The 19,254-nt window shown below is 59.6% G+C and overlaps 3 protein-coding genes across 9 annotated transcripts in view; all 3 read left to right on the forward strand.

Moving 5' to 3' along the window:
- The window catches only part of ARHGAP39 (Rho GTPase activating protein 39), a 38,531-nt gene extending 26,324 nt beyond the window's left edge, over window positions 1-12,207 (forward strand). Inside the window, exons 7-12 of one of the 2 annotated variants that reach the window (XM_080646990.1) lie at window positions 4,905-4,997; window positions 8,099-8,172; window positions 9,267-9,466; window positions 9,974-10,065; window positions 10,484-10,653; window positions 10,787-12,207. In XM_080646990.1, the coding sequence (XP_080503116.1) occupies window positions 4,905-4,997; window positions 8,099-8,172; window positions 9,267-9,466; window positions 9,974-10,065; window positions 10,484-10,653; window positions 10,787-10,981 (824 nt within the window). In that variant the 3' untranslated portion in view covers window positions 10,982-12,207. The remainder of the gene's footprint in view (window positions 1-4,904; window positions 4,998-8,098; window positions 8,173-9,266; window positions 9,467-9,973; window positions 10,066-10,483; window positions 10,654-10,786) is intronic. The other variant, XM_080646991.1, reaches the window with a different exon arrangement.
- A 613-nt stretch (window positions 12,208-12,820) lies between these two features.
- Window positions 12,821-15,325, forward strand: LOC308236959 (UPF0598 protein C8orf82). Of its 2 annotated transcripts, XR_013959359.1 has the most exons (4): window positions 12,825-13,000; window positions 13,569-13,617; window positions 13,843-14,675; window positions 14,907-15,325. XR_013959359.1 is itself a non-coding variant. In XM_080647241.1 (3 exons), exons 1-3 carry the CDS (start codon window positions 12,839-12,841, stop codon window positions 14,286-14,288), a joined length of 657 nt encoding a protein of 218 aa, XP_080503367.1. In that variant the 5' UTR covers window positions 12,821-12,838; the 3' UTR covers window positions 14,289-15,325. The 2 variants fall into 2 exon arrangements, 1 of the variants encoding a protein (XP_080503367.1); XM_080647241.1 differs by having other exon boundaries at window positions 12,821-13,000; window positions 13,843-15,325.
- On the forward strand, window positions 14,540-19,251 carry LRRC24 (leucine rich repeat containing 24). Of its 5 annotated transcripts, none has more exons than XM_080647233.1 (5): window positions 14,540-14,675; window positions 16,529-16,740; window positions 16,875-17,153; window positions 17,430-17,598; window positions 18,248-19,251. In XM_080647233.1, the coding sequence occupies exons 2-5, from the start codon at window positions 16,573-16,575 to the stop codon at window positions 19,150-19,152; spliced, it is 1,521 nt and encodes a 506-aa protein (XP_080503359.1). In that variant the 5' UTR covers window positions 14,540-14,675; window positions 16,529-16,572; the 3' UTR covers window positions 19,153-19,251. The 5 variants fall into 5 exon arrangements, with proteins under 5 accessions (XP_080503359.1, XP_080503363.1, XP_080503360.1 ...); XM_080647237.1 differs by having other exon boundaries at window positions 14,550-14,675; window positions 16,498-16,740; XM_080647234.1 differs by having other exon boundaries at window positions 14,560-14,675; window positions 16,423-16,740.
- Window positions 19,252-19,254: the final 3 nt, after the last annotated feature.

Raw genomic sequence — 19,254 nt, forward strand, 5'->3', positions numbered from 1 at the left:
CAAGTAGGCTGGCAGGCGGCCTGGCTCTGCTCAGTCTTCCTGGGCCTCTCCAGGAGCAGCGCGTCCCGTGGGCTCATGGTTCAGCTCAGTGTCTTCCAAAGGCCTTACAATGTCACTCCTCTGAGTTGAAAGCTTGGAAGAGTGTCCACTGCTCAGCATACAGCCTGCGGGTCCCCAGGGAGTGCTTGCTGAGGGGAAAGGTGAGTGAGCAGTGTACAAAGGTCAGGGGCTTCCAGAACCTTCCTGCCTGTACTTCCTTTGGCACGGAAGTTTGTGCGCTTGCGTCCTAGTGTTTGTGCTGTGAGAGCCTGGCTGGCATGTGAGAGGGAACCGGATTGGCCTACGCAGCCATGGCTGAGTGAGGCCAGGATGGTCCCAGCATACCGTGCGGCCGGGGCCCACAGCGGAAGACTGGGTCTCTGTGGGCACACTGCAGAGACCTGCGTCTGGGCTGTGGGATCTGGTCTCACTTGTGTCACGGGGCTGCCCTCTGACCTTGAGACCTACTCCTAACGTCTGCCACAGGCCCAGCTCAGCAGTGAGCCCAGAGAAGAGGCTTTGTGCTCCCTCCCACTGGCCCCGTCAAGAGCGTGGGTGCTGGCTGATCAGTAAGGCAGGCCTCATCAGCCCAGGAGGATGCAGCCTCTGCTCAGAAAAAGGGAATTGCTGCCTGTCTCAGGAGTGCTGGCGAGGGCAGAGCTGAGCCTGCTGCCATGTAGGGCACCCCATCCTGGACCGTGCTGCTAGCTGAGACTTGGAAGCCTTTGGTTCATCTGCTAGCATGTATGTGACATCACCACCCTTGGGAACCGAGGCAGAACACGCTGAACCCTGGTTCACATGTTCCCCACCCCCAGCTTAGCCTCATGTCAGACATGGTCACACCTTTATGCCAGCCACCATCAGGAAACTAAAGAACGTGCTACTAAATAACCCATGGGTCAAATAACAATCAAAAGGAAAATTAGAAAGTATTTTGAACTGAAAGAAAAAGAAAGACATTTTGAATATGTAGGATGCAACCAATGCAGTTCTTAGAGGGAAATTTATAGCACCTCCTAGTAAATGCCAGTATATTTATCGCAGTAAAAAAAAATGATACCCACAAGGAAAATAAGATCTGAAGTTAATGACTTCAGCTTCTATTTTAAGAAACTTCTAAAAAAAAAAAAAAGGAAGTAAATTATATTGAAAGTAAACAGAAGAAAGGAAATAAGATCAAAATAGAAGTCAGTGAAAGGGAAAATTCTATATAATGAAAGGCTAATATACAAGTTGACCAAACGACAGAACGACCGGTAGCTGTGATGCGCACTGACTACCAGGGGGCAGATGCTCAACGCAGGAGCTGCCCCTGATGGTCAGTGTGCTCCCACAGGGGGAGCGCCACTCAGCCAGAAGCCGGGCTCACGGCTGGCGAGCCCAGCGGCAGTTGTAGGAGCCTCTCCCGCCTCTGCGGCAGCACTAAGGATGTCCGACTGCCGGCAGTCAGACCGTGAGAGGGCACAGGCCAGGCTGAGGGACCCCCTCCCCCACAAGTGCACTAGTTTCATGCACCGGGCCTCTAGTGTAAAAATAATACAGAAAATCAGTGAAACAAAATGCTGATTATTTGAGAAGATCGATAAAATTGATAAGCCTCCAGCCAGTCTGATCAGGACAAAAATAGAGAAGACATAAATTACCAACATGAAGAATGGGAAATGATATCACTGCATAGTCAACAGATGTTCATAATAAGAAAACGTTATGAACAACTTAATGCCAATAAACTTGACAATTTAGAGGAAATGGACAAATTCCTTGACACAAACTACCAAAGATCACTCAGTAAGAAATAGTTAAAGTGCAACTTTATGCAGGAAGGGAAATAGAGGGGGGAGGGGGGAGAATAAATAACCAAAAAAAGTCTGTCACGGAAAAATCTTTGTTTCTATTGGTGTTTTTTAAAAATATATTTTATTAATTTCAGAGAGGAAGGGAGAGGGGGAGAGAGAGAGGAAAGTCAATGATGATAGAGGATCATTAATCGGTTGCCTCCTGCATGCCCCACACTGGGGATCTAGCTTGCAACCTGCGCATGTACCCTGACCGGGAATCGAACCGTGACTTCTTGGTTCATAGGTCGACACTCAACCACTGAGCCACACCAGCTAGGCAGTTTCTATGGTTTTAATACTCTAAGCTAATAAAGAATTTTAATTGGCGCTTAAAAAACGTTCCACAAAAAATTCAAGGCCCAAATGGCTTCACTGGTGTATTCTACCAAACATTTTATTGTTTGTATAGCAATTCTTTGCAAACTCATCTAGAAAATTGAAGTGGAAGTAATATTTCCCAATCCATGCTATACCAAAGTAGAAAAGGACATTACAAGCAAGAAAAGCACAGACTGTCCCTCATGAACCTAGAGAAAAAAGTTTTAACAATATTTTAGCAAATGGAATCCAACAATATGTAAAAAGAATGTTTAACATTCAAAAACCCATCGTTGTAATTTTTCACTCAACAGCGAGAAAAAGAAAAACCGCGTGACCATGTCAGTTAATGTAGAAAAAGCTTTTGACAAAACCCAGCGTGGTGTTTCTGACAAAGTGGAACACACTGGGACTAGAAGGGAACCTCGGGAACCTGATGAAAGGCACCGGCCAGGGCTGGGCAGCAGGGCTCAGCAGACCGTGCACAGCCGTGCACAGCAGACCGTGCACAGCAGACCGTTCACAGCAGCGTGCACAGCGGGAGCCACCAGCGTCCGTCAGCAGGTGAACGGGGAACGGTGCGCCCTGTCCATACTCCGCGATAGTTTTCAGCCACAAAAGGGAAGTTCTCTTTTCTTCTTAATAATTTTTATTTTTATTTTTATTTTTTAAGCCTTGTTGAAACAAGGCCACCAAAAATTTTGGTTGCCTCCTCCAAAACAATTAGGAGAGAGAATTTTTTTAAAAAATTTTTATGAGTTTACTTGGGCCAAACTGATGACGTAGGCAGGGAAGCAAGACCTCAAATGCTCCAGAGAAGGACAGTCTTGCAGCTTCTTTTATGCACTTGAGATTGAAAAGGGGAGGAAGGAAGATTCCCTGGAGGTGGGAGAAAGCAGGGAATGTAAACAGTCGAGTTAACAAGATCAGGTGCTCTCTTGAGGGTTAATGCCCCCTTGGAGAGGTATGACTTCTGGTATTTCAGAGGTAGAAAGTTCTAATGTGAACTACAACATAGATGAATCTTAAAAAATTATACTAAGCCCTACCCGGTTTGGCTCAGTGGCTAGAGCGTCGGCCTGTGGACTAAAGGGTCCTGGGTTCGATTCTGGTCAAAGGCACATGCCCAGGTTGTGGGCTCTATTCCCAGTGGGGGGCGTGCAGGAGGCAGCTGATCAATGATTCTCTTTCATCATTGATGTTTCCATCTCCCTCTCCCTTCCTTTCTGAATTCAATAAAAAAAATTTTTTTTAAATCCTATCTAATACAGAGGGAATATGCTAATTGACTGTCACGCCCTCAAAGAAAGGTGGCGGCGCCCACAACTACAAGATGGCAGTGCCCAGTCCCCTCAGCCCTGCCAGGGCAGCAGGTGGGTGGCATGGCCGGGCCTGCCCCGAGGAGGGTCCGGCCACTCCGCGCACCTGCCTCCGGAGTCCCCCAGTCCCCCCAGCCACCCAGGGCTGCCCGAGGCTCAGGTAAGGCTGAGGCTTGCGCTGCCGGCAATGGCAGCAGCAGAGGTGTGATGGGAGCGTTGCTTTCTCCTGATCGCTGGGTCGCCTCCCGCCCCTGAGGGCTCCTGGACTGTGAGAGGGGGCAAGCCGGGCTGAGGGACCCCCTTTTCCAGTGCATGAATTTTCATGCACTGGGCCTCTAGTAAATAAATAAAAGATAAACCAGTTATAGACAAGCAAGGAGAGAAGACAAGGGTCCATGTGGAGGTGGGTCAGAGTTGAAGGCATCAGCGTGGAAGGCAAACGGCCAGCACACACGTCTTTCCTCCGATGCCAGCTGAGAACGCCCAGAAGCAGTGGTATCCTCAATAGCATGACGACCAGATCTTGGTTTCTAATACCATTTTCTGTTAAAAGGAATCAGAGCTCCTTGGAGCAACAGCTGACTCTAGGGCTGGTCGCGGAATGCACACAGTGCCAAAGTGAGGGTGTGCTGGGGGTGAGGGGTGAGGGGTGAGGGGCGTGTCACAGGACACAGGGCCCACCCACAGAGCTCCCGTTCCCATAGCTGCAGCAACTGAGCAACAAAATGAAGTCACATCAGATTATAACCCAATGTGTAAAATCAACATCTGTATTTCCATCCCGATACAAAAAAACGATTAGATAAATGTCCCCTGTGCTGGGTGGAGATGGCCCACCCTTCCTATGGCCCAGGCCTGACTTCCTTCTAGGGAGCACAGGCAGACAACGGTGGGGAGCCCTTTGTGCAGAGAGGAGGGTGCCTGGAGAGCCTGAGCAGGCCCAGCGTGCAGCCTTTTCAGAAGGCGGTGCGGTGCGCCCCTGCCTGTCTGTGCCGGATGCTCATAAGCTGACTGTCCCCTCCCCATACCTTCCTCCCTTCCCCATGGTGCCCAGAGGGCCCCTGGCACCTGCCCAACCACTGGCCCAGTTAGCTCAAGAGGCACCACACGTCTGTCTGGGTGCTCACCCTGTCCCCAGAGTGTGAGCAAGAAGCAGCCGCTTATAAGATCCTCGCCTCGCCAGCACTCCTGGGCTGGGGTCCCCACATCCCCGCTGGGCATTGGCTGGTGGCCCTGTCGCCCCTGCGGAATCCAGCTTGGGGGCAACAGCTTCCCCGCTGACCGGGCAGCCCTGCAGACCCAGGGCCTCCTGCAGCCGCAGGGGACCAAGTGGGCACTCGCTCCGGCCTTTGCGTTCGTGGTCCTCATGGCTCTGTTTGCTCCCCAGTGACACAGCACATGAAGCAGCTCCTGGACAGAAACTCTAAGAAGAAGTCCAAGTTGAGAAAGAAACCCAAGCCCTATGTTGAGGAGCCAGATGGTAGGGCCTCTCTCTGCAGCCACTGCGCTGCTCTGCACAGCTCTGCTCTGGCCTCGGCCACCTGGCCTCTCTAACCGCTTCTGGGCTGGGGTTGGGCACTAACCATCAGCCTCCAGCCTCCTGAGCCGGCTGGAGGTCCTGGTCACTGACACGCGCCTCCAGCTCAGGCCTCCTTGGAGCCCTGGCTCAGAACCACACCCTGCCCAAGCTCTAGGGAAGCCGTTCACCTGAGGCTGCCCTCCCTGCGGGGGAACTGAGTACTGTTGCTGTCAGGCTCACCTCCCCCTTCTTCACTCTGCTTACCTGCGCCTTCTCCCCTGAGCTACTCCACTGGGTCCTTCCTCAGGGCTGCCCTGGGCAGGAGAAGGGCAGTTGAAACCCAGGATTCCTGGCTGCTCTTGGTCTTGCTGGCACAGGAGTCGAAGGAGCTTGTGAGCTCCTGCCTGAGCCCACTTCTTGAGAGTCAGCTGCAGCTCCAGGTGGGGCTGGGGGTGCAGTGATCCTGTCCCTGGGACCTGCATCCTGGGGTGCTGTGGGTGGGAGGAGTGTCTACCTGGCGCAGCAGCGGAGACTGGGAGAGCTGCTTTCGTCCCTCTGTGGGCCTGTCTCCCGACCTGTAACAGGATGGGTGTGTCCTGGTGAGTCCTGGCGAGGCCAGACGGGCCGTGGGCTTGGAGCAGAACACCCACAACACTGCCAGGGTTTCCCTGGGCTGCCCATGGGCACTGCTGACCCCACGCACACAGCGGACACCCCACGTCCTGGCCCAGGAGGCTGTGCCCACGGCAGCACATGGTACAGAGGGGTCTGCGCACGCGTGGCCTCCGTCTGTGGTCCACCCTGTGGTACCAGCCTCTGAGGTCAGCCCTTCAGCCCCTGGGAGACAGGTGTCCCCGTCCCGTCCTGCAAAGGAGGGGCCTCGGGCCACAAAGGCTGCATCTGGCCAGTCACCAGCTGAGAGGTGGCAGCCTCTGGGTCTTTAGATCACAGCCTGTAGGAGAGGCTGGGTCAGGCCCCAGGAAGCCTTGGGACAAGGTCAGGGGTGTCTCCCACAGTCCGCAAGACTGGGGACAGGAGGCGCTCCCCAGAGGGAGAGGTAGGCCTGCCCCACTGTGAGGGCCAGCAACTGCTGCGAAGTGCTCCCTGGGCTCCATTGCTTGAGCACCGTCCATTCCAAACCGGAGCTCACCCGGAAGGGCCGCGTCAGCCTGTGGCACGAGGATCCGGCCACGTCCACAGCGGGCTGTCAGAGGCGGCACTAGGGTTCTCTGCCAGGGTCCGTGTTCCCCAGGGGCCTGAAAGAGATTCTCTAGGTGCAAACATCATGAGAAATGTTTAGGGTTGGTTTTTTGTTTAGTTGGTTTACTTTAAAAAAGAATCCCCTTGTCAGTTGAAATGACAAAACTCTTAAGAAAATTAGAAATGAAAAGATTTTTATGACTAAGACATGCAGAGTGTGTTTTTAAAATGTTTTTATTAATTTTTAGAGAGGAAGGAGAGGGAGAGAGAAAGCATGGATGTGAGAGCGAAACATTGATCCGCTGCCTCCTGCACACCCCTACCCAGGATTGAGCCCACAGCCAGGGCATGTGGTCTGGCTGGGATGGGACAGCAGCCTTTCCATCAGGGGACGCTGACCAGCCACTGGGCCACACTGGCCAGGGCTGTTCTTGTTTTTCACCCTGGGGTCCAAGGACCCCCATGTCCGTGAAAAACTGACTTCTTTCTTTTTAATTTTTTAAAAAATATATTTATTGATTTTTTGCAGACAGGAAGAGAGAGGGATAGAGAGTTAGAAACATCGATGAGAGAGAAACATCGATCAGCTGCCTCCTGCACACCTCCTACTGGGGATGTGCCCACAACCAAGGCACGTGCCCTTGACCGGAATCGAACCTGGGACCCTTCAGTCCGCAGGCCGACGCTCTATCCACTGAGCCACACCGGTTAGGGCAAAACTGACTTCTTTAAAAGATTCAGACATTTCGATTTGAGACTTGGGAGGCTTCCCTTGGGCAAGCAGGCGGGCCCAGCAGGGTACCGTCCAGCCCACCTGTCTGTCTGCCCCTTGGTCTGCAGCTGGCCAGATGGCTCCTCTGGGCTTGGCCTCACTGTGTGTTCTCTGTCCCACTGCTGCTCCCCTTCTCGTCCCCCCTCTGTGCTCCATATGTTCCAGACCCACCTAAGCAAGGTCTCCTTCTCTCCCTCCTCCCTTCTCATCTCTGTGTCTGGAGAGCCCTGGCCAAGGCCCCTGAGGTCCTTGCCCTTAGAATGCTGGCCAACCCCCCAGCGAGAAGGGGGGCTGCCAGGGGCAGAGGGGGAGGAAGCTGCAGACTCCGAAGGCAGTCCTTGCAAGGCATGGTCTTTCCAGGGCACTGTCCTCCCAGTGACACCCAGGCTCAGACACAGGGCCTCCCCTCCACACTCGTCCCCTTTGCACCATGGACCAGGCCTGGGCCTCCCTCTCCTGACTCCCACCCAGGCAGCCCTCAGCCCCGCAGGTACGGGGTCCTGGGGCCAAAACCCTCTCCCAGGGCAGCCCAGGATTCCCATGAGGAGAAGGGCTGCAGGAGAGCAGGGTCTGGTGTCCAGCCAGCCCGACCTCCCCTAGTGCTGGCCCAACACAGCATGTCCTGAGGACCCCTAGGTGCTGCACGGAGATGGCTCTGCAGGGCCAGCGGGGGAGGGAGCCTGAGGTTTGGAGGCCCTGGAACCCAGGCCTTGCCCTGTCTTTTCTGTGACTCCTGCCTTGCCCTGTCCTTTCTGTGACTCCTCCTGGGGAACAGACCTGCAACCCAAACTGCCCTTCCTGCACGGATGGGAGAAGGGTGGGACAGCAGAGAGGTTCCTCCTCCAGCCTGGCTCTTCTGGAGGTGGGAGAAGTGCCCCTTTCTTGTGTGTTTTCTGCTCCAGAGGACAGCCCTGGGGAATGAGGACCAACTGCCCTGGGCTGGGCGGGCAGGAGCCTGCTGGCCACCGGGCACCGGCCAAGGCTGCCTCTCTCACCCCTCTCTGCTGCTTCCTCTCTCTGTCACGGGCTGGCTGCAGCCCCTATGCCACACACCTCCACACCAAGCTGACCAGCACCCGTTCCTTTCCAGGGGTGGCGATAAGCACATATGCCAAGTACTGCTACCACAAGCTGCAGAAGGCAGCCCTGACAGGGGCCAAGAAGGTACACGTGTCTCCTGGGACAGCCTGGCAGGGTGGGGCGGCGGGACTCTGGGGCAGCCTACACCTGGGGGCAATGACAGCCACGGTGTGGAAGGTGCCGGGGAGAGTCCACAGGGATGGGCAGCCAGGAGTGCACCCCCAGGTCAGGAGCCAATGCAGACAAAGGGGCGTGTGGCTGGGCAAGGGCTTCAGGCCACCAGTCTTCAATGAGGGTGGCAGCAACCCCAGCTGCCCCAGGCTTGCCACCTTCTGGCTGGTGTGGCCGGGTTCAGAGGGCAGGCCGAGGGGCCACCCCTCTCTAAGGGGACCTCCCCCGCGGGTGGGCTCGGGACTGTTCTTTGCTCACACCGGGCCACCCACCAGCCTGGAGGTCTGAGAGCCCAGAGTCATCACAGGCTCCTGCCAAGGAGGGGCCCCACCCCACAGACCGGGGAGCCCGTCCCACATGGGCAGACGGGCAGGTGGTTCCAGCAGCACCCTCCCCTGCTGCTTCCCTGACACCTGCCTAGAGGGGACCTCCCCCACCTGGACGAGCTTGGCAGCCACACCCCTTCCCACAGCCATCTGCCCTCCGGCTCCAGTAGAGGCAGGAGGCCTCAGGCACCGCCAGCTGGGCCTTGTTCCTGGACTGTTGGGACCTGCAGCCGTCCCCTTCCGTCTGCCCTGGGGGGGGTAGTATCTGCACCCCTCCCCCTCCTCCCTTTCCACCCACGACTCCACCCAGGAGCCCCTCAGGCCCTCTACACCTGACCTCCCACCTCTGTTGAGGGCACCTACCCCCCACTATCCCAGAGCCTGGTCTCCCCTTCCACTTCCTCTCCCCTTTGAATGCATTGCTCCAGCCCTGCCACAGACTTCAGAAGCGACCACTGCACCCCCGTGTGATCGACTGTGGCCCCCATCCACCAGCCTGGCCCCTCTGGCCCAGGCAGCTCCGACTGGCCTGCCCAGAACCATTCCCACCTTCTCCTCTGAGGCTTCTGGATGCTGTAGGCGGCCCAGCAGGAGGCTGCTGGTGACTGGCCAAGCCAAGGGTAGTCCTGGGGGTGGGGGCTGGGAGCTGGGCCTGGCAGGACAGAGCAGCTGTCTTTGCAGGGACTGAAGAAACCCAACGTGGAGGAGATCCGGCACGCCAAGAACGCGGTGTTCAGCCCGTCGATGTTCGGCAGTGCCCTGCCGGAGATCATGAGCATGCAGAAGGAGCGCTACCCAGAGCGGCAGCTGCCCTGGGTGCAGACGCGGCTGTCGGAGGAGGTGCTGGCGCTCAACGGTGACCAGACAGAAGGCATCTTCAGGTGCCCGAGGCCTGGGCCGGGGGCTGGGGGCGGAGGTGGCTAAACTGTGTGTGTGGGACTTCAAAGCAGCCAGGAGGCCAGCGTTCGTTCAGGTGGGGAAAGGCACCTTGAGAGGCAGGGCAGGCCATCCTCAGGAGGCAGAGCCAGGCGGGAGGGCTGGCTGGGTCAGTGCCGCTGCAGAAATGGCCACCAGGGCTCGGAACGCTGGGAGTCCAGCCATGAGCAGGCTGAAATGGAAGCCGGGAGTGGCAGCAACCCAGCCGTTGGTCCTCACCGTGACAGGACGACAAACCCGTCCCACGGGCAGTGGTACTTGTCCCCTCACCTGCCCAGGCCCCAGGACAGCAGCTGGGTAAACTGAGGCTTGTGGGTTTGGGCCTCAGTGTCCCTAAGAGGAATCATATGTATGGGAGTGGGAAGGAGGCCCATGCTGGTGGGGGGGGGGGGCGGCTGAGCAACCTGCTGGGAAGCCAGGCTCCTCCTCCCTGACACCCTCCTTCTGCTCAGAGTCCCCGGGGACATTGATGAAGTGAACGCCCTGAAGCTTCAGGTGGACCAGTGGAAGGTGCCTACAGGCCTGGAGGACCCCCATGTCCCTGGTGAGCCCCAGGCCCCTGGGCAGCAGGAGCAGGCCCAATCCAGGTGATGTAGCGGCTCCCGGTTCATTTCCAGCAAGGGCCGCCTCCTGTCCGCTGGAAAGCCACCCTGGGTCCTCCCTCCAGCCTTGCCTGCTCACAGCAGCTGCACAGCCCTCCCTGAGAAGCCATATTTTGGGCCTGGATCTGTCCCGGCTCTCAGGTCCGTAACCTCCATAGGCCAGGGTCATCGCAGCCCACCTCGGCTGGGTGGACCCTTCCGTCGGGTCTGCCAGTCAGCCCTCAGGCTGCCTGCCGCCTGCCCTCCCCCTCCAAGGCCCCTTTCACGCTCTTGTTGCGGAGTCTGTTAGGTGGTCCATACTGCTCTCTGCCCAGGGGTGCCAGCCCTTGGGCCTGGCTGAGCCGCTCACTGTGTCTGCAGCGTCTCTGCTGAAGCTGTGGTACCGGGAGCTGGAGGAGCCCCTGATCCCGCACGAGTTCTACGAGCAGTGCATCGCTCAGTACGAGAGCCCGGAGGCGGCCGTGGCGGTGGTGCACTCGCTGCCCCGCATCAACCGCCTGGTGCTGTGCTACCTCATCCGCTTCCTCCAGGTGTGTGGGGGCCCTCGGATGCCACGCCCCCCACCCCGGCACCCCCCCCCCCCCAGTCCAGGCCCACTCCGCCCCACCGTATGCCCCTCCCAGGCATGCCCTGCCCCTGCCCACCAGCCACTGCCTCTTGCAGGTATTCGTGCAGCCTGCCAATGTGGCCATCACCAAAATGGATGTAAGCAACCTGGCCATGGTGATGGCGCCCAACTGCCTGCGCTGCCGATCCGACGACCCGCGCGTCATCTTCGAGAACACTCGCAAGGAAATGTCCTTCTTGCGCGTGCTCATCCAGCACCTGGACACCAGTTTCATGGAGGGCGTGCTATAGCACGTGGGCTGAGGGACCGAGGGTGGGGACAGAGCCAGGCTCGGTGCACCAGGGCAGGGGAGCACGTGGGGAGGGGGGAGGGAATGCCCCAGCCATGGAGGTAGCATGCCAGGCTCCAGCCATGCCCGACCCAGCCCTGGAACATCCCCCCCTCCCCCAGGACTCAGCCAGGGTAGAGGGACTTTGAGAAGGGTGCCTCTGACTCCACCTGCCTCATGGCCAGTGCCGGGTACTGCCCACCCCCCACCACAAGCCAGCCAGGGTCAGCCCCAAGAAAGTGCCTTCTGTTTCCTGGAGCCAAGTGACACTGCCCCACGGGCGCCGAGGGCACAGCTGCCTCCCAGGGGCTCCTGTGCTCAGCCTGGGCCTGGCGTGGGCCCTCCCAGGTCGCCTCTCTCTCCCTCAATCTTCTGACCAGTTTCCTCCCTCCTCAGCCCCCCATTCCCTAGCCACCTGTGGCCTCCAGCATACTAACTGCACAGGAGTTTGGGGGCTCCAGGACACTGGCCTATCCAACATCTGAGCCTGGCCCAGGCAGAGCCCGGCAGGCTATCTCTGGGTGGGGAGGGACCCCCAAACCAAAGTCCTGAGGGGGCAGGCGTGGGCAGGCATTCTTGGGGCAGGGTGGGGGTGGGGGGACGAGAGTATTTTTTCTTGGTGTAACTATAAATTCAGAATCTATCCTGCAGCCCAACCCTCCTGTGTATAGAGATATAAATAGAGGGAAAGATATAAGAACTACATTTGCTAATGACATAGTTTTAACCCAAATGCTATTTATCTCCAAGCCATCCTAACCCGTCCTCTGTGCAGAGCAAGTTATCGTTCCTTTTCTTCTCCACTTCTTGGCTTCTGACCAAAAACCAGACCCTGCCCCTCCCCAGGGGGAGAGGGAAGGAGCTGAGGGCGCCCAGGACTGCCCTTCCTGGAGGCCAGAGCTGGGGAGAGGGGACCCCTAGACTCTCAGTTTGTACGTTTTCCATTTTGGAATTTTCAGTTTCAATTACAAAACTTAATTTCTCCCCAGTTTTTATATATATATATATTTTTAGAGTTGAGTTTTTATTTATTAAAAAAGCCCAGCCCTGCAGAAGCTCGGGTACCCTTGGATGGTGTGTCCTCAGTCGGGTGATTTTGGGCCTGAGTGGGGCCACCTAGCCAGACTTGCTCTGACGCATGGACTGAAGAGGTGACAACTGTGTGAATAAAGTACATATGGAAACTTGGGAGCCATGGTCGCTGATGTTCCTAAGGGTGGCTGCGGGGGTTTGGCCAGCCAGTTGCTGGTAAGGGCCTCTGGATGGACAGGCCAGGGAAGAACGGGAGAAGCGGCAAGTTGGGCGGGTGGGGGGAGAGCAAGGCTGCTGGGGAGGCGGGTACACAAGGAAGCAACCCAGGCCAAGGAGACTGATTCTGGGCCACCTGTGGTCACTGGGGTAATGGACTTGACCCCAAAAACCCAGGACTCCCCGGGGGTTGGGCCTTTTCTGATCCGCCCTCCCCCAACCCGGCACAGGCTTCTGGACAGTACTGGTTCAACTCTTTACTCAGCACCTGGCTGGACACCCAGACTCTGCTGCACCGGGCTGGCTGCCTAGGGAGCGGGGAGAAGACAGGCAGGCACATGTGGGCCGGCCTGCACCCCACCCGCATCTGACCACAGGGCGGGTTGCCCCACAGGCCCAGAAAAGCAAGTGTCCGGGCCGCCCGGAGTCCGGCACGCGGGAGCCGCCAGAACCGGTGACCTCCGCCGCCGTCCCCGGAACCCGAAGCGCGAGGCCTTGGCCGCGGGGGGGCGCGTGTTGGTGCAGCGCCTCCACCACCTGACCCGCCGGCCGCTTCCGGCGCGGGAGGAGGATGTGGCCTGTGTGCGGGGCGCTCCGGGCCTGGGCTCTGCCCTTGGCGCGGGCCTCGGGGTCGCGGGCCTGCAGTGGGGCTGGGGGCGTTGCCTACACTCAGGGCCAGAGCCCAGCGCCCCGCACCCGCGAGTACTTTTACTACGTGGACCACCAGGGCCAGGTGGGCCGGGGCGGGACGGAGGACCACTGGGGAGGGGGGGCGGGCCGGAAGGGCGGGCGGGTCCGTTAGACCCGCGAGCGCGTGTGAACTGTGGCCAAGCGCTGGGGAGACACGCCCTCGGGTCTTAGCTCTGGAGGGTTGGTCGTCCCTCCCCTCGCCCCCCGCGCCCCCAGCTGCCAGCTCTACACGTGTCTGCACCCCCAGTTCCTTCCCACCTTCAGCCTCCAGTCCTGGGCTGCCCCGCCTGCTTTGGAAGCCCTGGCGGTGGGCAATGGCCACACCCAGGAGGAAGCCAGTCAGGTAGCCCCGCGGAGAATGTGGCACCTGATTAGAAGCTTGAGGTTAAAGACGCGGAAAAGGCCGCTTAGTGAACCTGAAGCCGGGCTCGGGTGCGGGCCAATCGGGGAATGGGAAGGGCCCGGGTTCCCTCTACGCGCTCCTCTGTACACGGTGTGCACAGACGAGCAAGGGAAGCGGATACAGGCCCGGCCAAGGGCCATAAGGACCTTCCGCCTCGGGCAGGCCGGCCGGCCGGGCTCATGGGTACCGCCTGCTCCTCTGTCTGCAGCTTTTCCTGGATGACTCCAAAATGAAGAATTTCATCACCTGTTTCAAAGGTACTGCTGCGCCCTCCTCTCCCACCTTCCTTCTCCCTTCGGGGAAGGCTTCGGAGGGCTTCGCTCCCCAACCCCGCCCGCGGCAGGGGCTGGGCATCCTGAGCTCCCGAGCTCCGCTATCTAGTGCGCCAGGGCGGCCCTCCGACTGCCGGCGCCGGCCCCTGGCGTGGCCCTGGGGTAACGAGGCCTGGCATGGTGAGCAGCCCGTGTCCTTCGCCTCCCCAGACCTGCAGTTCCTGGTCACCTTCTTCTCCCGTCTGAGACCCAACCGCAGCGGGCGCTACGAGGCCTCCTTCCCCTTCCTTTCTCCCTGCGGCAGGGAGCGCAACTTCCTGCGCTGCGAGGACCGGCCCGTGGTCTTTACGCATCTGCTGGCTGCAGGCCCCGGGTCCCCGCGCCTCTCCTACTGCGGCGGCGGCGAGGCGCTGGCCGTGCCCTTCGAGCCCGAGCGCCTGCTGCCCCTGGCCACCAACGGGCGCCTATACCACCCGGCACCGGAACGCGCAGGGGGCGTAGGTCTGGTGCGCTCGGCCCTGGCCTTCGAGCTCAGCGCCTGCTTCGAGTACCCGCCCGGTGCGTCCGCGGTGCCCTCCCACGTGCACTGGCAGGGCCAACGCCTCCCCCTCACCATGGATCTGGCCCCACTGCTGCTCGCCGCCCCCTCGCCCTGAGTGTCAGGCGGGAGGCCGCGGGCCCTGAGCGCTCCTCTCGCCCGCGTCGCTGCGCACGCGCCACCTGGAGAGCGCGCAGGCCGCGTGCGCGTGCGCGGCGGGGAGCATCTAGGCCCCGCCCCTCCCGGCGCTGTCCGAGGTGCTGCCGCGGCCGGTCCCCGACCGAATGCCGGAAGGGGCCCGGGCTCGGGCCCTTCTACTCCCTCCCGATCTGGGGTGTCCTCTGCTTCCGCCCGCGCTCGCGACGGCAGGCCCGGACGACCGAGCGGGAGGCGCAGGGGCTCCAGCGTGCGTGCGCGACCGGCGCCCGCCCCTCCCCCGCCCGGGCTGCTCCGTGGGCTGGGGCGCCGTGGGCTCGGCGGGGGAGCCGCGCTGCAGGAGCGTCAGGTGAGGGGGCGCCCGTACGAAGGTCAGCGGGCGTGGGGCGGGATCGGGGCCGTCTACTGCGCGCACCGAGGATGTGCGACCTGGCGGGACCACGCCCTGCCCTGAATCGCCTGGAACAGACCCGTGCTCTGGGGATGCAGGCGACGCCTTGGGGTACCGAGGTGCCTGGTTCGGTTTTCATTCTGCACCTGATGGGTCGCGGGGCTTCCTCCCACCCCACCCCCCGCACAGATGGGCGCCCTGGAGGCAGTGCCAGCCATCTCGAAGCCTATGCGTGACGCCCGGCCCCCTACCCAGCCGGATTAGGGTTTGTCTGCTGAGTAAAAGGATTTGTGTGCGGGCCTCCCAGGCTCTTCCCGCCTGGGCCCTCATCCCTGCCCAGCTGGCCCTGTGACATGGATCCCCATCTAGGGGTGCCCGTAGGATCAGCAGTGCCCTGAGTCCCGAGGAGGAAGCCAAGAACCTTCTCTACTGGAGAGGCCTTGCCCCTGGAAGATGGGTGTGGGCAAGCCCTTTTGCTCAAGGAGATGAGTGCCAGGGGCCAAGAGAAACCCCCTGGCTTCTTGGGGCTCGCAAACATCCTGACACCAGGGAGCTGCCTCTGCCTGGGCCAAAGCTACTCCATTAAAGCTTTTGCTGTGCCTACTTCATCTCTAGTGACTTTAAGTAATCGCTTTAGGGCAAGATTCAACCAGCAAGGCCACCTAGTTCCTTTCTACAAGACTCACTCTTGATAGCGGAAAACCTGGGGAACAGGGGGGTGCTCAGAGCAGGTACCACTTGAGGTGGCGCTTGAGGCTGGGTGACAGCCAACCCTCAGCCCTGCCACCCTGGTTGGTTTCTCAGCTCAGATCCCCACCTTTAAAACTGGACTCCTTGTGCCTGGAACTAGATCCAGGCCTTCCTGTCTCTCTAGGACACAGTTGCATGTGCATAAATCCACAACACACCACATTCCTTCAGACCAGAAAGTCACTGTTGAAACTACACTAGAAACCCAGTTGGTGGCCCAACCATTCCAGGGCCCCACTGTCCCCCAAAAGAGGCACCTTTTTGGGAGCCAGCATGAAGAACACAGGCCTATAGCTTGGGAAATGTTCTCCCTTATCACTTGCTTCATCATCCTACTCTCTAACAACTTCCCACAGAACAAGCCCTCATTCCAGTAAGCTGTCCCACCCACCCCACTCCTGGGGCAGGACAGAGGAGGGCCTGGATTTTTCTGGGACTCTTGACTCCTCCAAGACTAGTTCTGCCCTGCCTCCCATCAAGTGACCTTATTTGGGGGGTACAAAAGGGATCTCTACTCTGGGCTCTGGGCCTTACAAGATCTCATGCCAGTCCCGAGAGCAGAGTCCACATGTACAAGGGGTGGTATCTGCCCCTCCCCCTCTGGCCCAGGCTTGGGGAACGGCTCTGGACTTCACCACCCACGTGCTCCCAAGCCCATATCACTATGCCTTCCACCAGCCTCTTGCAATGTAGGTCCAGAGTGGCTAGTGGGAGGGTGTAGAGGGCGGTGCTGCCTAGACAGACATGCACATGGCTGGGCGGGCAGCCTCCGTGCCAGGCAGAGATGGAATGGAGAGAGAAGGGGATGGGGTGGGCTCTCCCCATGTGGCCTGTGTGCAGACAGAGGACATCAGAAACTCAAAATTGGAACCTAACATCCCAAATCCTTGACTATATTCATTAAGGAATTGTTTTATCAGTTTCTTAAATTGATTTATAACTTTTCAAACATTAGACACGGTGTGAGCTTCCATCCATGCTTTTCACTGACTCTCAAGTGCTAGGGCAAGGCCTTGCCAAACTGTTTCAGGAAGTGCTTCCCATCTGGGGCCCCATTGTAGCGAAGTTGGTGAGGAGGCTGCCACTTTGTGGTTGGCCTCGGGAGATGGCCTCCGGGGCCCCGGCACTGCTGCTGCTGTCGCTGCTCTGTCTGCCCAGTCTCCCGCCCGGAGCCACCAGCTGCCCGGCTGCCTGCCGCTGCTACAGCACCACGGTGGAGTGTGGGGCCCTGGGGCTGCACGTTGTCCCGCCAGGAATCCCGCCTGGGACACAGGTGGGAACTGTGAGGGACTGCGGGCGAGGAGGGAAGGGTGTGTGAGCATCCTGGTGGGTAGATGGGGACCTTAGTTGGAGGAACACTCCCTCAGTGGGGTAAACACTGCCTGCCTCCCTCCCTCTGGCCTGCAGACGCTGTTCCTGCAGGATAACAGCATCGCGTGCCTGGAGCTAGGCATCCTGGCGCCCCTGGCCGCCCTTCACAGTCTCTACCTGCACAACAACAGCCTTCGCACCCTGGAGCCAGGCACCTTTCACGCACAGTCGCGCCTGCTGGAGCTCGCACTCACAGGCAACCAGCTGCGAGGCCTGCGCCTGGGGGCTTTTGCAGGCCTGGCTCAGCTGCGCATACTCTACCTGGCTGGTAACCAGCTGATGCAGCTGCTGGATTTCACCTTCCTGCATCTGCCGGTGAGGGGGGCAGCGGGGGGGGGGGGGTTCAGGGGGGGAAGGGCAGGGATCCTCCTGTACTGTCAGCTGCTCTGAGGGGCTGGAGTTGTGAAGGGGACAAAAGTCAACCAGCCTAGGCTGGAGCCATCCAGGCTCAGCCACCTGGTGTGCGGATGATCGAATAAATTCGTAATCCCTCACCAAAAAAAAAAAAAAAAAAAGTCAACCAGCCTAGCCTGGTAAGGAAACATGTCTGCTAGGACCCCTTTCCCTGATGATCTGCTGTCCTTGCTTCAGCGACTGCAGGAGCTGCACCTACAGGAAAACAACATTAAGCTGCTGGAGGACCAGGCCCTGGCCGGGCTCTCCTCACTGGCACTGCTGGACCTCAGTAGGAACCAGCTGGGCACCATCAGCCATGAGACCCTGAAGCCCCTGGCCAGCCTGCAGGTCCTACGCCTCACAGGTACCTCTCTGGCACAAGGGATCTCATGCAAAGATATCCAGCCACAGTGCTGGCAGTAGGGAGTAGGCCCAGCTATGGAGGGCAACCCAATGGCAGTGGCCAAGAGCTGTACACCCCCAGGGCAGCTCTGGAGGGCCACACCACTACCAGCAACCACGGCGAATGCTGCCAGGAATGGGGGTATTGGTAGGGGCACAGTTCAGAGAACCTTTGTAAGAAGACAAAACAGTCTCTAAATAAAGTAGACACAGTTGAGGGGCCATCAGAGGGCAGGTAGGTGGAAACTAGAAGGATGAGACCGGGATTGTGGCATTTCTAGGAGACAACACCTGAGAGACAAGGCTGACAGCATTTGCAAGGTTTTAGTGGTGGTGAGATGTCTATGTGGACACCAGGATTCCCCCCAAATAGTGGGACTTGTTGCAGACTTCAGAGGGACAAGACTTCTTAGATATCCTGACTGAAGGGGCCAGGGAAGAGTCGGCCCACACTCTAAGGAGCTTGGTTGGGGTCAGCGCAGGGGTGGCAGGGGTCCCTGACTCTGTGGGAGGTAGTGAAGGGCTCCTGCTCTGGCCAGCGGAACCCCAACTGCACAGGCTGTGGTCGCAGCTGCCCCCGGGCTACCGGCTCACCGCTGCTCTGTCCACAGAGAACCCGTGGCGCTGTGACTGCGCGCTGCACTGGCTGGGCGCGTGGCTCAAGGAGGCGGGGCAGAGGTTGCTCAGCTCCAGGGACAGGAAGATCGTGTGCGCAGAGCCCCCACGCCTGGCCCTCCAGAGTCTCCTGGATGTCTCTGGCAGTAGCCTCATCTGCATCCCACCTTCTGTGCACGTTGAGCCGCTGGAGGTGACAGCCAACCTGGGTGAGAACCTGCGGGTTGCCTGCCAGGCTTCCGGCTACCCGCAGCCCCTGGTAACCTGGAGAAAGGTGGCCCAGCCTCGCGAGGGACAACCGCGGGCCCAGGTCCCGCCAGAAGGCGGGGCGCCAGGCCCAGGCGGGCACGGAGCCTCCGACACAGGCAGCGGCATGCTCTTTCTCACCAACATCACCCTGGCCCACGCCGGCAAGTACGAGTGCGAGGCCTCTAACGCCGGCGGCGCCGCTCGGGTGCCCTTCCAGCTCCTGGTCAACGTGTCCCAGCAGCAGCTGCAGCGGGCGCCCCCGCCGGCGGCCGTTGGCCCCGCGCCCCTGCCCGAGGCGAGCAGCATGGCCTTCCGCGCCCTGGGCCTGGCCACGCAGACGGTGATCGCGGCGGCCATCGCGCTTCTGGCGCTGACGGTGCTGCTGCTGGCGACCCTCATCTGTCGCAGGCGCCGGCGGCGGAAAAAGGCGCCCGGGCCGCCGGGGGAGGGCGCGCTGTTCGTCAATGACTACTCAGATGGGCCCTGCACCTCCGCGCAGCTGGAGGAGCTCCGGGGCGAGCGGGGCCACGAGATGTTCGTCATCGACCGCTCCAAGCCGCTCTTCGCTGAGGACCCAGCCCAGGCGGTGGCGCCCGGGCCCGCGCAGGGGTTCCCGCTGCAGCCGCCCGCCGCCTACGAGATCCACTGCTGAGGGCTGGGCGGGCGACGCCCGGCGGATGGGCCAGTTGGCGGACTCCGTTCGCGCATGCTCCAGCGTGATCAGTAAAGGGTGGAAGCTGCGCGATGTGAACCG

The sequence above is a fragment of the Plecotus auritus genome (assembly GCF_963455305.1).
Source record: "Plecotus auritus genome assembly, chromosome: 11".
NCBI classification, from domain to species: domain Eukaryota; kingdom Metazoa; phylum Chordata; class Mammalia; order Chiroptera; family Vespertilionidae; genus Plecotus; species Plecotus auritus.

Excerpts from the sequence above, each read along its gene's own strand:
- LOC308236959 (XM_080647241.1), top strand. The coding sequence starts at position 12,839 with ATGTGGCCTGTGTGCGGGGCGCTCCGGGCCTGGGCTCTGCCCTTGGCG. Across the intron at positions 13,001-13,568 it reads ACGTGGACCACCAGGGCCAG|CTTTTCCTGGATGACTCCAA; the intron begins GTGGGCCGGGGC and ends CTCTGTCTGCAG. Across the intron at positions 13,618-13,842 it reads TTTCATCACCTGTTTCAAAG|ACCTGCAGTTCCTGGTCACC; the intron begins GTACTGCTGCGC and ends TCGCCTCCCCAG.
- LRRC24 (XM_080647234.1), top strand. The coding sequence starts at position 16,444 with ATGCTTTTCACTGACTCTCAAGTGCTAGGGCAAGGCCTTGCCAAACTG. Across the intron at positions 16,741-16,874 it reads GAATCCCGCCTGGGACACAG|ACGCTGTTCCTGCAGGATAA; the intron begins GTGGGAACTGTG and ends TCTGGCCTGCAG. Across the intron at positions 17,154-17,429 it reads TCACCTTCCTGCATCTGCCG|CGACTGCAGGAGCTGCACCT; the intron begins GTGAGGGGGGCA and ends TCCTTGCTTCAG.